A 16,754-nucleotide genomic window follows, 5' to 3' on the forward strand; every position below is an offset into this window, starting at 1 on the left:
GCTGCGTGCAGTGAGTGGTGCATGCTAGCAAGAAAGGCCGGCCGCCGGCGGCGGGGACTACAGTGTACGAGTATGCATGACAGGCCTGGCCACTCGCTGGCTCGGGCAGTACAGCGGCCTACTGTACTAGTATCCGTGGTCGGCGCTGCGCTATAGGTAAGGTACACGTACGCGCACGCTAGCGTTGTGCAAATTATGCCCCGCGCCGGAAGTGCCCTTGCTACCAAGTGAACTAAATCTTGACGAGAAAGCCACATCCGGGTACTTTTTACGTCATTGGCGATAGCGAGAATTCATATTTCCATTGTCTGTATGTGTGTTGCCTACACTTGTGTCATGCTGTATTTAGTTGGCATAAAGGCTTTGCAGTGCTGCCAATGATACCATGGCTACAAGGTGATACCAAGGAGGTGTCTGGTAACTCCTTGGTGATACATCTATTACGGAGGTTTATCTTCACACTGGTCTTTGTTCTAAGGAATAGTGTATTTGTGTGTTGGTAGTCATTGAAAAAAATAGGAAAAAAGAGGGAAAAACATTGATAGCCCTGCCATTGAAGATGAAAACATCTTGTGTAATCTCTATTATCTACATGTAGTCACATAAACACAATAGAACTTAGTTAAAGGGATAGTACAGTTTTGGTTGAGATGAGAATTTGGGCTTTTAAAGTTTTGCAAGATACCAGAAAACACTTATGATATAGCACAGAGCATACCATTTTAAGAGCATTTCAAAGTTTATTTGATGAAAATCGGGTTTGGAATAACTGAAACATCCAAAAACAAAATAAAACAAAGCGATCGTTCCAAAGTGTGGGTCCCACACTTTATTAGAATCGCTCTTTTTGGATATCTCAGCCATTTCAAAACCAATTTTTATCAAATGAACGTTGAATTTCTCATAGAATTGCATGCTCTTTCATATTTCGTATGAGAATTCTTATTATCTCACCTAAAAATGTTAGAAACCTGAAATTAGGTCTCAACCAGTACTGTACAGTCCCTTTAAGAAAGCTCCCTGTGGTGAAGATGTTGCCAAGTTTGATATAAACTGTTTAAAGATTCAAATGCTGATTAACAGTGAATCTGCCGAAGAGCATAGAAATATTACACTATGCATATGTATACCGCACCCTAGACAAATTCTGCCTGCCAACTTGACAATATAAACAGGGTATTCAGACACACAAAAAAAATTATACTACACTGGACAGCAAAAGAAAGTACCCACTTCTGTCAAAGGCTGCACACAAAAATTCACCCCCTTGAAATAAACAATTTTTGTACACAGGTATGCTGCAATATCCATATAGTAATCACATACCCAATAGCAAGTGATTATCAATTATTACAAAGGAGAAAATGACATAAACAGCATCTTGGTCACTGAATCAAAAGTCACAAAATGTAACAGAATGAGCCTTACAAGTTTTATGCAAAAATCAGTGTCACAGGACGAAAAAAAGCAGTCACAAAAATCAATTTTCAATAATGTGTATGTCCTCCTCGTGCCTGGACACATTCCAGGCATCTCTGACGCATGCTCTGGACAAGCTGTCTGGCGTAGTCCTGGGGAAGTTCTGTCCATTCCTCCTGCAGAGCTTGGATCAATGTTGGTTGTTAAAAAATGTTGTCCATTCAGTGGCCATTTTTGCGTGGTGGAAAGTGCTTTTGTGTGGGACTTTTGATTCAGTGACCAAGATGCTGTGCATGTCCATTTTCTTCTTTGTTATGAAGACATTCACTTGCTTATATGTGCATGAGATTAGTAAGGGGCATTGTCGCACACCTGTGTAAAAAAATTGTTTATTTCTAGGGGGTGAATTTTTGTGTGCGGCCTTTGACCGAAGTGAGTACTTTCTTTTGCTGTCCTGTTTAGACAGTATAGCTATACCAAAACAGTATAGCTATACGATGAATTTATACATCTGAACGCTGACCAACGAAACGACATATAACGAAATGACGGTCAGAGCAATGTTTCGAACTAGAACTCGATAGCGAATCGGCATCCCATCATGTCCATTGTGCATCTGAACGTATGGCGACCATAGAACGGTATAACTGGGCGGGGCTTCATGGGAGCGCGCGCGAAAGGTGACCCCACAGCTGTCACTCATGACTATTATCACTCATGACTATTAAAGAGCAAGTGCAGTGAGAAACTGGACATCTATATGATATTTTCCAGAACGGTCGAGATTAGCGTCTGAATGGTCTGTCGGCTATACAATGATTCTTTATACATCATTTCTTTATTGAGTTTTGGTACAAACTGGCTTGCGTCTGAACAGGGGGTTTGACTGCATCCAAATTTAAAAAAAAAAAGACAGAGAGAGAGAGAGAGAGAAAGGAGGAAGGGTGTAGAAAGGATGAGTGTAGTGTAATTTTTGTTTGGAAATGTGGGCTATTAGGTGGTGACCTTTAAATGTCAGTGGCAATATAACATCCTTAGTCAAGTCTTTACAGACATGTGGTGTGCTCTGCAACCACAGTAATATGCATGAAAAAGAGCAGGCTAATGGGTGTATGCCTTCGGGAGGGTAAAGAAGTGTGAGAGAGAGAGAGAGAGAGAGTGTGTGTGTGTGTGTGTGTGTGCATGATGAAAATTAATTCATTTCAGCCTTTTTGTATCTAGGCTTGCAATAACAGCAAAACAATTACTGTGTGTTTTCCTGTGGTTGGATTATTTCCAGGGAAATAGTGTAGTTTGTGTATACCAAATGAAGATAGCAAAACAATACACTGATAAACTGCATGTTACAATTTAGCTACAGACAGCAGATGTGATAATGAAAATGAAACAAAAAAAAAAAGCATTGCGATGAAATGGTAAACAGCATGGCTTTTCCACTCAGTACTTTATGTACCGGTATGATCGATATTATTCTTCGTTCCAATGATGCAATGTCAAAACCATGTATAAAGTCAGCTGTGAGGACTCGCCATGGTAATGTACTACACAAGATGTATCTAGGGTAATGTCAGCCATATAAAGTGTTACATTTTGCTTTCAGTTTGTATTCCATAAAAGTGCTCAAACAGATTGCTGTTTGGATGCACTGTTTGTTTCAAATTGTATCTGTCGCCAGCAGTTTGATGCTAGGGCAACCAGCCTGATGATATCAATATGGGATTTCAAGGATACACAAACTAGGTTTCACAGTGAAATGTGAAGCAATATTTGTTTCAATTTCTCGCACTGTTTCCATTACTGCCAGTTTCATTTTTAGCTCACCCAAGCCAAAGGCTCAAGTGAGCTATAGGCATGACTACGATCATTCATCGTCTGACATTTGTCACTTACGGTGTCATGCATCGTGTGTTAACTTTTTCATTTTCAGCTTCTTTTTGAAAACCCCAAGATGGATTTTCACCAAACTTTGCAGGTAGCATTCCATAGGATCTCAGTTTGTTCAAACAGACATCATGCCCCATTGAGGGCCCTCCCCCTAAATGAGGAATCTTTGAAAATCTTCTTCTCCAGAACCATAAGTTTCTAGCTAAGTTTTAGCGCTATGGGTAAGTACATTGGTGACTGTAGGTTTCAAGTTAATTCATTGTAGATCCGTGAGTGCCTCCCTTTGGGCCCTTACAGTATGTGCCATGTTCGCATACTGGACTCAGTTGATGGTGTGCCAACTTCGTATATTCTGCTCAAATGCACAAACCCGCAATAATGCCACAGTACAAGGAAAGCGTTTCTCGCGATTCCACTCCTGTCACATGTAGCTTGCATTTTATGTTGTTACTGAGTATCAAGGGGTGTTCCTTACTGGAATTGCTAGTACATTCTAAGTTTCCGTCACTGTTTTGTGTGCAAAAGTCATGCCTCTTATACTATGATACAGCTGCTGGTAATTTGAAAGAAAAGCAATTAATGGTATAGATTTGTCGTACAATTTATATCAAACAGAGCTTGACATTTTCTCTATAACTTTGGTCATTACATGTCCAGTATAACAAAAATCTATAAAAGTCGCATAGATTTTTAAAACAGAATGTTTTCCCAAAGTGTGGTGACATTGCATTCTCAAAATAATGTGGCACACAGGGGATTTACACCATGGCCCGCAATGGCATAATTAGATATGACAAGTTATCGAAACCAATCATACAGTGTATCTGAACATTCCCCTTTTCAAGTCTTCATCAACTTCAAGATATCATGTCCAAGTCTGAATACAAAATCGGAAATGTTCTAGGAAAAAAACAAACCAACACTAACAACAAAATTTGACAGCAAAATTTGGAATGATTGAAGAGCTCCTTTAATGATCACAGCTCTGAGCTCATCGCTGCTCACCTGTCTGTGCGAATGTGTGCAGATAGAGAGAGCTTGAGCTCTTAACTGTTGGCTGTACCTTTTTCTTCACATCTAAACCCTCAATCAGTCCCACATATACATTTGATTTGGACGTCCCTGGGTAAAGAACCTTCCTTATTACATGTAGGTCCGTATGAGGACTGTGCTGGCTTGGCAAGGCAACGTTTGAATGTCGTTAAAGGAAAATGTTAGTCTGGTTGACTTTGAAAATAGACAAACATTGATGAACAGAATAGTAATGGTTTCATTAAAGTTGATTCAAGTGCATAAAAGAAAAAAAAAAGCCTTGACATGATTTCTTTAGCTATGTAATGTTCATATCAGGCATTTTAGCATATCATGCAGATCATGTAAGGTGATGATGTTGCCTTATTAAGTCTTCCTTTGGCTAATGCACAGTGTAAGTGAATGAACATTTCTTTGAATTACCTGTATTTAGGTCAAATGGAAGAAATTAACCTTCACATGAAACTACCCTGGGTTTGTATTACCAAGGAGGTACTAGGCAAGTACCTCCTTGGTATTACTAGTAATGATGATTTTACAGTGGGGTTAATGGGGCAGTGCTAAATTAGATGAAAAAAACTACAACTTTACTTTATGAATGTGTTAGTACAAGTGAACCAGTGGTAGCTTTGTGAGGCACTGACATAATTATGCATATGAGATGTATGTGGTCCTGACTAGATATATCGTCATAGCTACTACATCTAGGTCAATCCCTGTTTTTGACAGATCAATTCAAACTTATCTGTAATATTCATTTTCATTGTAGTTGTTTGTTTGCTGTTGTTATCAAGGTCAACATGAAATTGAGTGAAGTTTCCCTTTAATTGCATATTCCTTGACATTCAAATACGACCTTCTCTAAGTCTTTATGAATGGATTATGAGAGTGACTTGCCAGGCTCTGCCATGGTAAGATGATTTTATTTATAGAAGGTTGCATGTAAGCCTCTTACATCTTTGCTGAAAAGGGCGAAAATGTGCATACAGTGAAAAAGAGGATATCTGGATTAAATGCCAACATCAGATATGTTTGTATGATGGAATGTGCAACATTTCAATGTTCTGATAGCTACACATTATTTTGACTTTGTATTTGCCTTCTGGACAATACTACAATGTATAATCAGGGGGGGGGGGGGGGAGAGAAGTGGGGGAGGAGGGACTGGCAAAGTATTACTGTACTAGACCTGCAGGTAGCATTTACAGCTATTAGCTAATTGTGTGCTGCCATGCAGCAAAAGTGATGCATATGTAGCACTTACATTTAATAGTATAGAGGCGCGTGCAAACAATTAGATTGATGCAGCTTGTGTCTCACAATGTGTCCAATGCTTTTAAATCCTTTGTCATCGCTGCTAGTGGCTAGAGTTGAACTGTGATAGCAGGATTGGATGACATTTTCAGTGTGCTTTCTGGAATCTGGAAGAAGGGAGATGTGGAAATGGATGATGACAGAAAAAGAGGGGGAAAAAAAGAAAAAGAAGTTAATGGTAACGAAAAACACACAAAATATAGAAACACAGGACATGTGGCAGAGTGTGTACCCTTTGAGAAGAGGGCATCTTATCAATGTATCCACAGCTTGTAGGCTGAATGAACTGAAACACCTTCATACTTATCTGTTAGGTCTAAATACTTGTCCGTCGATGTTACAAATGTTGAAATGTTCTGTATTCCAGTTGGTATGAGAGAAATGCATGGTATCAAAAAGTGAAATTCTGTAATTCAATCTCTGTCCTATTTCTAGCATTTCTGTTTAGGCTACTTCATTTTCCTGTTTTCTTGGTGACCTATTGTCAGAGAGTATGTTTACGTGTTCAGTTGCCATGGCATGTGTAACTGAACATTCTTGAGTGAACATGAGTGAATGCATGTGTGATGATGATTTCTTCTCATTTTTTTTTTTTTTTGGTTGTTTTTTTTTTTTTGGGGGGGGGGGGGATGGTTCAAAATTGATTTAAATGCAATTTATCTGCATATTTTTAATGTGATGTTATATTGATGTATGCACTGCAGCTTTTCTGTAAGAATTGACTGGAACACTGCATGAAGACAAATAAATATGTGTGCAATATTGGAGGATACTCTCTATCAGCGCACACTGGAAAGCCTACTGTTATTCAGATTTTTGCTCACATTTATTTTTGGTCTTGTGAGGCAGGCTCAAGCCATGCTCAAGCTAGGCTCAAGTCAGCCTGGCACAGTGGCAAATTAAAATGATATCATGCAGTCAGCTACATGTAGCTTGGGAGCGAGGGGTGCCTATCTGTCTGCATGGATTTATTGCAACTCCTTGCAGTGCAGATCATCCTAAATCACCAAGGCTATTTAGTATGAGCTTAAATTAGGAAATGAAAAATTATTTTAGATGAGTTGCTTTTTTTTTTCAATCTCCTTACTTCTGTGTCAGTAATTTTTATTTGCATCTCTGCCTCATAATTAAAGGAGTGTAGTATAATTGTCTTCTGAGGCTCTTGCCCTGTGCATTATTGTGTGCGTGTTTGTGTGTTTGTGTTTGTGTGTGTGTATGTGTATGTGTGTGTGTGTGTGTGTGTGTGTGTGTGTGTGTGTGTGTGTGCCATGCACTGGTACTGTGTAGAAAATCAGAGTGGGAATTATCTGCTTTGTTATGAAATGAAAACATGATTCATTAATGCATAAATAAGGGGAATTATTTCAAGTGACTACAATGTTGTTTTTGTTTTGAATTTCTTGCCTGCCCTCTTCAGATTTGTGTAAATGTGTTGTAGATGAATCCCCAAGTAAAAATCAAACTCATATGTACACAAACAGGGCAAATGGTAATTGTCTCTGTAGAAAAAAAGTAGAGGGTCTCCAAATTCATACAAAATCTGTACAGTACTGCCTCTTCTGTTTCTCAACTGATGATACGTACAGATAATGATATCATCATCATGACATGTGTGATGAGTTTACTCTACTCACAGAATTGGCTAGGGCTATACTATAGGACACATCCGTGAAGCCTGTGAAATAGAAACCATAATAGTGACATCATCAGTGGCGGATATGAAAGGGCATGGTAATGATGGTAGTATTAATGAGGGCAATTTTTACTTTATAACCTACAGAGTCATGGAATGATTGTTTCTGTGTAAATTATTGATTTTACTGATATTTCAGTGATCATTGAGATGGTCTGCTCTGTGTTTGCATCAGGTCAGAATTGAATGGTGACATTCCCTTCACCTTGAAAATGTTTATCTGGGTTATATCTAGAATATACCAGAATAAAGTATGGATGAATGTGATATTTATCAACCATACAATTCATTCTTTGCGACGTAGGAAATTGTAAAAAATCAGATATTGAATGTTTTGTGTTGAATTTTCCTTGTTTTTCCCCCTTGTCTGTTTTGCAGGCTGATGAAGATGTGGAAGAGCTGAAATCGCTGATGGAATGTCCTCAAGGAGCCAAGGTAATTATCGGGCTGATGAGATTGGATCTCAATGGCGATAGCAGGCAGCGAGGATACCGTCTACAAATTACCCACTACCACTGAGAGGGCTTTCAGACATACAAAAGATTCCATTTTGTAGTCATGTTTCGGATGCTTGATTCCTAAAGCATTTAGGGTTATCTCACATTCAGATGCTGGAATGGGTGTTTATTGTCATAGTTACCAGAAAGTTTCATATGCATGAAGCTTTCATGAATTTCACGAGGAGCCAAGGTTTGTGAAAGTAGAATACAGGCCGAAGTTTTTGTCATTACAATGTATTATACTGTAAAACAAGAAATGTTCGTGTGCATTTCAATTTCGAGAATTTTGCGAGAGCCGAGTTTTTGCGAAATTAAAATGCATGCTAAAGATCTTGTCTCCACTATATGCATTGAATGGTAGAAGCAACTCACAAAAATTTCTTGCTGCGCATAAGGCTGTAGGCTCTCATTTGCGAAAATTTCATGACACGAAAATATTGTGTTTTACAGTATGCTCTGAATTTTGGTTCAAGCAAGCTGAGGTGGTATCAGGCAAGCTTAGTACCTCCTTGATACAATGCTGTGCCAGTGCACTCTAGAAAGTAGACTTGTATTGCTGCTGTCGCTGGTTAAAGTGACTGTACAGTTCTGGTTGAGGTGAGGATTTAGCTTTTAGCGTTGTGCGAGATATTCAGAAACCACTCTGTGAGATGTCAAAGAGCATACACTTCTAAGGGGTATCAAAAGTTTATTTGATGAAAATCGGTTTTGAAATGGCTGAAATATCCAAAAACAATGTGAAACAAAGAGATCGTAATAAAAGGCGTGGGCTGTTACCTTTTGTTATTATCACTTTTTTGGATATCTCAGCCATTTGAAAACCAATTTTCATAAAATAAACGTTGAATCCTTCTTAAACTTACATGCTCTTTCATATTTCATAAGAGGTTTCTCGTTATCTCACTTAGAAATGTTATAAACCTGAATCCCCACCTCAACCAATACTGTACAGTCCCTGTAAGCCATGCATGTGATCAAATATGATTGCAACTTTTTTCCTTTTTTTTTTCCTTTTCGTGTGTAGTACTACACATCTATAGTTTTGTTGTGTGCTTTATTGGCCAGCATTGTGTGTTCAACAAATCCCTGTATTGCTAGTGCATGTTGGTATACTTCATGAAGTCATGAAAGTAGTGTTGGCTCTGAGTCTTACAGAGGGGGCCCTATCTGCCAGTATAAAGGCCAGCGCAAAGTGATTTTTTTTTTTTCCTCTCCGAGATATTCCTACCGGGATCAAGTCTGAAATATGTAATCAGCTAGATCGGATAGTCTGATGGAGCCCAGTTTGCTGATGGCTTTTGCAGAGCTTTGCTAATTTCATCGAAAATCATCTTGCACCCAAATGACAGTGGGCATGATGTTAGTCATGTGTCATAGAGAAGTTCATGGCATGCAATGAAATGAGTGTGTTTGTGTGTGTGTGTGTGTGTGTGTGTGTGTTTATGTTATGAAAAGTAATTTTTGATCAATGTAGCGTGGGTGTGAGGGAGATGGCTTGTGAAGGATGATGCAGGAGTTTGAATTGCATGCTATTTGATAGATAGGGGTGAGAACTTCAGGAACTTCTCTTTCAATATAACAGATGATGCACAGGTCTGAGTGCATCAGTAGGAATTGTGTGCATAAGGTACTAGTAAGCATGCACCTCATAGGTGTAGACTAATTTCCATAGAAACTAAATGCACTCTATTCTTACCGATGCATGAAAATAAGTGCATCATCTGTTTTATAGAATGATTGACAAAGTTTGGCCAAGAATCCGTTTTCTTTTTTCTTTTCTTTTGCAATCATACTTCCAATGATTACTGATTCACAACAAATTTACTGGAAGCGTGGCTAGCCATTTCTTACTGCAAGTGTGCGAACTCTCTACAAGTGCGCAGTTGTATGTTTACAGTGGCTATCATCGGTGATTGTAATAAATATTTGATATCAAACATGTGGCCGGTAAAAGTAAACGCAAAGCTCTTAACCAATGAGAATGTAGAGTTTTCTAGACCTGGTAAAAATTCTTGATGTGCACAACTGCTTGTGAACATCTATTTAATACAGAACAGAGCTGCATTTACTCCATAGAACTTTTTGCAATGTCAACCTGCTCCGTGTTCTGTAGAGGGGAAATAATGCATATGATTGTTTGTTTGTTTGTGTGTTTGTGTGTTTGTTTGGTTGTTTTTTTTTATTTCGTTTTTGTTTTTGTTTTTGTTTTTGTTTTTGTTTTGTTTTGGTTTTTTTTTTTTGGGGGGGGGTCATTTTCTTTATAAAGAAAACAGCCTGTGGATACTAAAGTAAATCATTAATCTGGGACATCACAGCAAGGCATAACTAAAAATGCATTTTCCACCTGCCCATCTGGGCAATCAATCAGGCATTCAATTGTGTTCAAAAGATGAGTTCCTTAGATTTTAGATGCTGGAGAGAGTGATTTATAAGTTATCCTCTCAAGCCCAGCAGCCTCATGAGTGCGTACAATATGCAAATTGGTTTGTGGCACCCTGCTCCGTAGATTGTGTTGGTATGGAATAAGTAGTACAGTTCATGGGTGGATCCTAATTAAGTGGTGACAAGTAATCGGTTCTAATGCTATCGTCCCACCTATGTGTGGTTTAAACAGGGAGGTCAGTGGCATCCGTTGCTTTCGTGCTGTTACATGTGGATTACGCTGTTTTGCTAGATGGTTTCAATGCAGATGCTATCATTCATGCTAGTGTCCAGTAATAATAGCATAAAGGTCAATTAATACAAATTCATGCAGACTAAATGCAAAGATGCCAAGTCTCCCTTATCCTGGAGGATGCTCCCTGAAAAAAAAAAAGGGGGGGGGGGAATCAACTTTCTTCACAGCATCCCCCTGATTTGGAAATTATTATCACCTACTGAGATACATGCAATGCACAGTCCTTTTCCTGATAGCTCGTTGGAATTTCCCAGGGTTTGATGTATGAACATTGGAAGCTCTGTCAATAATGATTTAATTCTTTCCCTTGTAACAAGTTCAAGTTTCAAGTTTCAAATTTATTTTCTACTTCTCATAGAAATCAGATGAAATCAATGTGATTTCAACATAGCATTACGTAAAGAATAAAACAATCATTGACATGATAATGTAGACAAAAATTAAAGTGTGTGATTTAGGATGAGAGTGAGAGTGTGGAATAGAATAGCAACAGGCCATTGACCTTTCACGGCTGAACCCCATAGACAAAATAAGAATAATGAGTTATTGAAACTTGAAAGTATCATCTGTTATCAATCAACCAAAACATTACAGAATAGTTAGCAACAGGCACAGCGTACAGAAACAAGGACTTGTGTACTTTAATACTGGGGGCAGAACAAAACAGTGACAAAGTGAAAACAATATGCAAAAAGGGACATCATGAAACACACAACAATCTGAGATTACACATTAATGCAATAGCATGAAACCATCTGTAACTTATATTATATTACATGATATGATATGGTATGATATGATATGATATGATATATGATATGATATGATATGATATGATATGATATGATATGATATATGATATGATATGATAAGATGATGTGATATGATATGATATGATATGATATGATATGATATGATATGATATGATATATGATATGATGTATGATATAATATATGATATGATAAGATATGATATGATATGATATGGGATATGATATATGATATGATACTATACGACATGATACGATCAAATGGATGATATTTTTTACTTTTTTGCAGAAAATGAGATTCCTGATCCTTGAGCAGAAATTCCTAGAGCTCCTTGAGGATGGAAGCATCATGGAGGCCTTGGATTGCCTGCGCAAGGAGCTGACTCCACTCAAGTACAATACAGAAAGGGTTCATCTTCTCAGCAGGTAGGCCAGCCCAAGGACGGGAGATGATGTGGATAAACAGTTGTGATTGTTGACGATTTATACATGCTTGTATCATATCTTATGCAAATTAAAGTTAAGTCAGTCAGCCAGTCCTTGAATTATTTAGTTCTTCAATCCATCAGTTAGTCAGTTTCTCAGTCAGTCAACCAGTCAGTGGGCCAGTCAGCCAGAGAGTAATTCAGTTAGTCAGTCACTTTATAGTCAGTTGGGTAGCCAATTGATCAGTTAGTTAGTCAGTCACCTACTGGGGTGTAGGAAATCCTGCTTAAAAACAGTAGGTGAGGTGAAGCCTTCTATTTTGTTTGTACTGTCACTGTTACTCGATCCATTTCCTATTCCTTTCACAGCTTCCTGATGTGTTCCAACAAGGATGAACTGCGTGAGAAAGCCGGCTGGGCTGGCAAAGGTCACGAATCCAGGAGTAAACTGATGGAGCACCTTCAGTGTAAGTTCACAGAGAGAGAGAGAGATTGTGTGTGTGTTTGAGTATGTGTGTGAGAGACAAAAATCTCCCCTCACTCTCTTACCAGGGTAACCATGTAGAAATTTGCATCATTACCGCCGCCAAGGAAGGAGATTATGTTTTCATCCGCATTGGTTTGTTTGTTTGTTTGTTTGTTTGATTTTCAGTATGCAAAATAATTCCAAAAGTTGTGAATGGATTTGAATGAAACTTGCAGCAGAAGTTGATAATGACACAAGGAACAGATGATTAAAGTCTGGTAATGATGCAGGAATTTTTCTGTATTTTTGAAGGATATTTTAATCTTTTTGGCAGATAGGGTCAATGAACTTACAAGTTCAAGCTGCATGTATTTGAGGTTTGCATACATGCTCTAAAGCACATGCTCTGTTCGGGTGAGGCGCCGTGGGCGTAGCTGGAAGCTGATGAAGTAAACAAAAGGCTTCTATATTACAAAAGTGGGCGATTTTCAGCATACCTGTACTGTATGAGTGGAAATGAGCTGCTTGGTGGAGGTCTGCGCTCTTCGAGTGCTTTTCTAGTTATTAATGTCACGCATATTTCCTATACAATATAAACACATGAGCTTTTTCCAGAGCTTGTTTGCAGCCCAAATCAGAGCATGTCCAATAAGAGCCATATAAACAAGACAGCTTTTTTCAAAGACCCATTTACTGATATTAGCATCCAATATTGCAACTATTTTTTATGTCATCTCAATTATGCAGGTGCAGAAGTAATTGACTAGTTAGGATTTTGATTTTGTCTCAGCTGTTGCTTTTTAAGAACACCAGAAATTCTGTAGAGATGCATGGAAAATGTGCAGACTGTACATGGCTTTTGCAATGCAATCTCATGTCTGTATTGGATACCATGACTCACTGTGTTGCAAACATTTAGCGGCTAATGATTTTAGTCACTGAAGCTGTGGAGAATTGAATGAAATTCTCACAGATAGCATGATTATATTAGAGTCATACAATGTTTTCTGGCATCCTATTCAGTGCCTTTGTCCGATATCATACAAATATTTTCAGCATTGAGTGGTCTTCTTGGATCTATATATAAAAGTACACACATGTGGTAAATTCTAGGCTAAGGTTTCATGTGGTTACAGGAAATTTCAGACCCGAAGCCATGATGTGATAGACCAGGAAGCAAAGAAGCAAAGGATGTCCTTGAGCACAGCATTGATGTCACGTTGATTGGGGGTGGGGGTGTGTGGGGGGGGGGGGGGGGGGGGGGTGTCAATAAAGCTGTTCTTGAAGTTATGAACAACTTAAAGGACAAGTTCACCTTCATAGACATGTGGGTTGAGTGAGTGCAGCAATATTTGTAGAACACATCAGTGAAAGTTTGAGGAAAATCGGACAATTCTTTCAAAAGTTATGAATTTTTGAAGTTTCTGCTCAGTCATGGCTGGATGAGAAGACTACTATAGCTTGTGATGTCACATGAGTACAACGTTAGAAAGAAAGTATAAAGAAAATTCAACATATTTTCTCTTTTCTCGCATAACAAAGGAACACTCGACTTCTTTCTTTCAGAAGGCAAGGGGAATAATATTACCCTTAACATACGTCAGTAACAAGTCGAAGAAACATGCACAAAAAATAAAGTTTTGTGAAATTCTCTTTTTATTTTCCTTATATCGTTGTACGCATGTGACATCACAAGCTGCATTAATGTATAGCAGTCTTCTCTTTCAGCCTTGACTGAGCAGAAACTTCAAAAATTCATAACTTTTTAACGGATTGTCCGATTTTCCTCAAACTCTCACTGATGAGTTCCACTAATATTGCTGCATTCATTCAATCCACATGTATGCGAAGGTGGACTTGTCCTTTAAGAACAACTGGTGATCAGTTCTGATGTGCTATACTTATCAGAATTTTGATAATTCAGCACAAGAACTGATCACCAGTCGTTCTTAAGTTGTTCGTAACTTTAAGAACAGATTTATGAAACATCCCCCTGGTCCACATGGCTTCAGTATGTGCTGGTTGTACCTATTTGGGACATAAATCTTTGTGTATTATATCAAAAACCCTTTCTGAGAACTTGAATGTCATTTCAAGTGTGGGTGAATAGGTGAATATTGTAAATTTTATGTTTTTCTTCTTTGGTTCTGTTTTTGTTTTGTTCATGTGGACTAATGTATTTGTATGTCTGTGTATGTTTATTCCGCCTGTTAAACAGCTTTCTTGCCAGCATCTGTGATGCTCCCACCGCGCCGTCTCTACACACTGCTGGGTCAGGCCGTTGACCTCCAGAAGACAAGATGTCCGTTCCACAATACCAGGCACGGAGACGACTCCCTCCAGAATATGTCACTCTTATTTGACCATGTGTGCAGTAGGTAAGTTGGAGTTAAAGATACACAGTGTTATAACAGTGGGGTTTTATTGAGGGTATAAATCATATGTTTAGGGGGGGGGGGGTAGGTGGGGATGTGGAGTGGCTGCACTTCGAATCACTTGGCTTTTACATTTGGAGTCATTAATGTCCAACATGTTTTGATGGAGTTTTTAGCTACACAAGGACTACACCATTCATGAGTGTCACAAAGAGACTGGGGAAGATAGGGGTCTTTCCCTAACTGTGATGTTGACATTCTCACTAGTGTGGCACACACCATGCAAATTGATGTACCTGCTTTGTTTACAGAGATCGCACCTTATCCTGTTATTTTGATAAGACTCAAGGAAGGCCATATCCATAGCATTCCCAAAGAAATGCATTTCTTTCCCATCATACAAACAATCACTACCAACACTATTCGCGATGCTTTGACAGTGAAAACGCCGTCCTTACACCGTGATTTAGTCGTCCTATGGTTGTGCTTTCGTCGTGAAAAAGTCGTGGTTTTATTGTGATATCGCTGTGAAATCGATGAGGTAGATAATGAGGTAGCCCCTTTGTCATGTTAATAGATCTTTGTTCGCCCTCTTTAGAAAATGTAACAATCGGAACAAAAGCACAGTTCTGGCGAGGGTGTCTTGATCGGACTCTCGAAAGCTTTTGTTATAGCGCAGCAAGCCGTCCGCAAATTTCTATAGTCGCGTGGATTAGATTACTACCATGGCTTACCGTTAGATTACTACATTGTTTGAATTCCCTCAGTTCATCGCGCTTTGCCGCCCGGGCACACGATAATCGCTTCGACTGCGAAGTGCACACAGTGAGGACGAAAAAAAAAAAAAGATATAAACTTTAGCGAAAGTGCATGATCAGACTCTAGGTATATTCTGAAAACATGCATCTAATCGATCGCTTATTTTCCCTCGCAAATTACATGGTAAAATGTGCAACAAAATCATTTGTATTTTACGTAAAAACGTTTTATAAGACCTCCGTGAACGCAATGTCAACGTAAAGCGTGAACTCAGTAAAATCGGAGAAACAGTAAACACCCTGCCTCACCCAAAACATCTGTATACTCTCCCTTAATCTGCATCGATTTCCACTCCAAATTTCACTTCGATGGAGTTTGTAATCCGTTCCTGTCGCCGTAACGAAAATGTCTAGAACATCAATGGTACTGAAAATGACTTTCCGAATATTCCGATGTATCAAAGGCAGGGCTCGACACTAACGGTGGCCCGGTGGTCCAAAATTTCAGAAATGAAGATTTTGATGGCCCGATCGGGCCACCAAAAAAGGTCGGATGTTTGCCTTTACTTTTGGAAATGAACAGCGGTAACAATCGGCTCCGTAAGATGCTAAAATTAATGTCAGATGTTTGCTTTATTTTTGGCAATGAATAACGGTAATATTCGACTCCGTATGATACAATAATGAATGTCGGATCTTTGCTCATACATTGTACTTTTGGAAATGAATAACGGTAAGATTCAGCTCCGTACGGTGCTGAAATTAACGTCAGATACTAGTATTTGATTTTGCGTTCGGAAATGAATAAAGATAACATTCGGCTCCGGAAGATGCTGAAATAAAATAATGTCGAATATTTGCTTTGACTTTCGGAAATAAATAACAATAATTTTCAACTCCGTACGATGACAAAATAAATGCCGGATATTTGCTTTTGATACGTTCGAAAGTCAATAACAATAACATTCAGCTCCGTAAGATGCTGAAATAAATGTCAGATGTTTGCTTTCAATTTTGGCAATGAATAACGGTAATATTCGACTCCGTATGATACAAAAATGAATGTCGGATCTTTGCTCATACTTTTGAAAATGAATAACGGTAAGATTCAGCTCCGTACGGTGCTGAAATTAATGTCAGATACTAGTATTTGATTTTGCGTTCGGAAATGAATAAGGATAACATTCGGCTCCGGAAGATGCTGAAATAAAATAATGTCGAATGGTTGCTTTGACTTTCGGTAAGGGATAATGATAACTTTCAACTCCGTACGATGATAAAATAAATGCCGGATATAATATTTGCCTTTACGTTCGAAAGTAAATAACAATAACATTCAGCTCCTGATGATGCTAAAGTAAATGTCGAATGATTACTTTCACGTTCGGAGATGAAAAACAATAATATTCAACTCCGTACGATGATTAAAATGTCGGATGCT

General features: G+C 38.6%; 1 protein-coding gene across 1 annotated transcript in view; it reads left to right on the forward strand.

The window, feature by feature from the left end:
• LOC139715316 (WD repeat-containing protein 26-like) overlaps positions 1–14,590 on the forward strand; it is a 39,774-nt gene extending 25,184 nt beyond the window's left edge. Inside the window, exons 3-6 of the mRNA XM_071626891.1 lie at positions 7,721–7,777; positions 11,579–11,715; positions 12,084–12,181; positions 14,399–14,590. Of these exons, the coding sequence (XP_071482992.1) occupies positions 7,721–7,777; positions 11,579–11,715; positions 12,084–12,181; positions 14,399–14,562 (456 nt within the window). The 3' untranslated portion in view covers positions 14,563–14,590. The remainder of the gene's footprint in view (positions 1–7,720; positions 7,778–11,578; positions 11,716–12,083; positions 12,182–14,398) is intronic.
• Positions 14,591–16,754: the final 2,164 nt, after the last annotated feature.

This window comes from Diadema antillarum, unplaced genomic scaffold (genome assembly GCF_040938485.1).
Source record: "Diadema antillarum isolate AM-2024a unplaced genomic scaffold, OU_Dant_1.0 scf00000046, whole genome shotgun sequence".
NCBI classification, from domain to species: Eukaryota; Metazoa; Echinodermata; class Echinoidea; order Diadematoida; family Diadematidae; genus Diadema; species Diadema antillarum.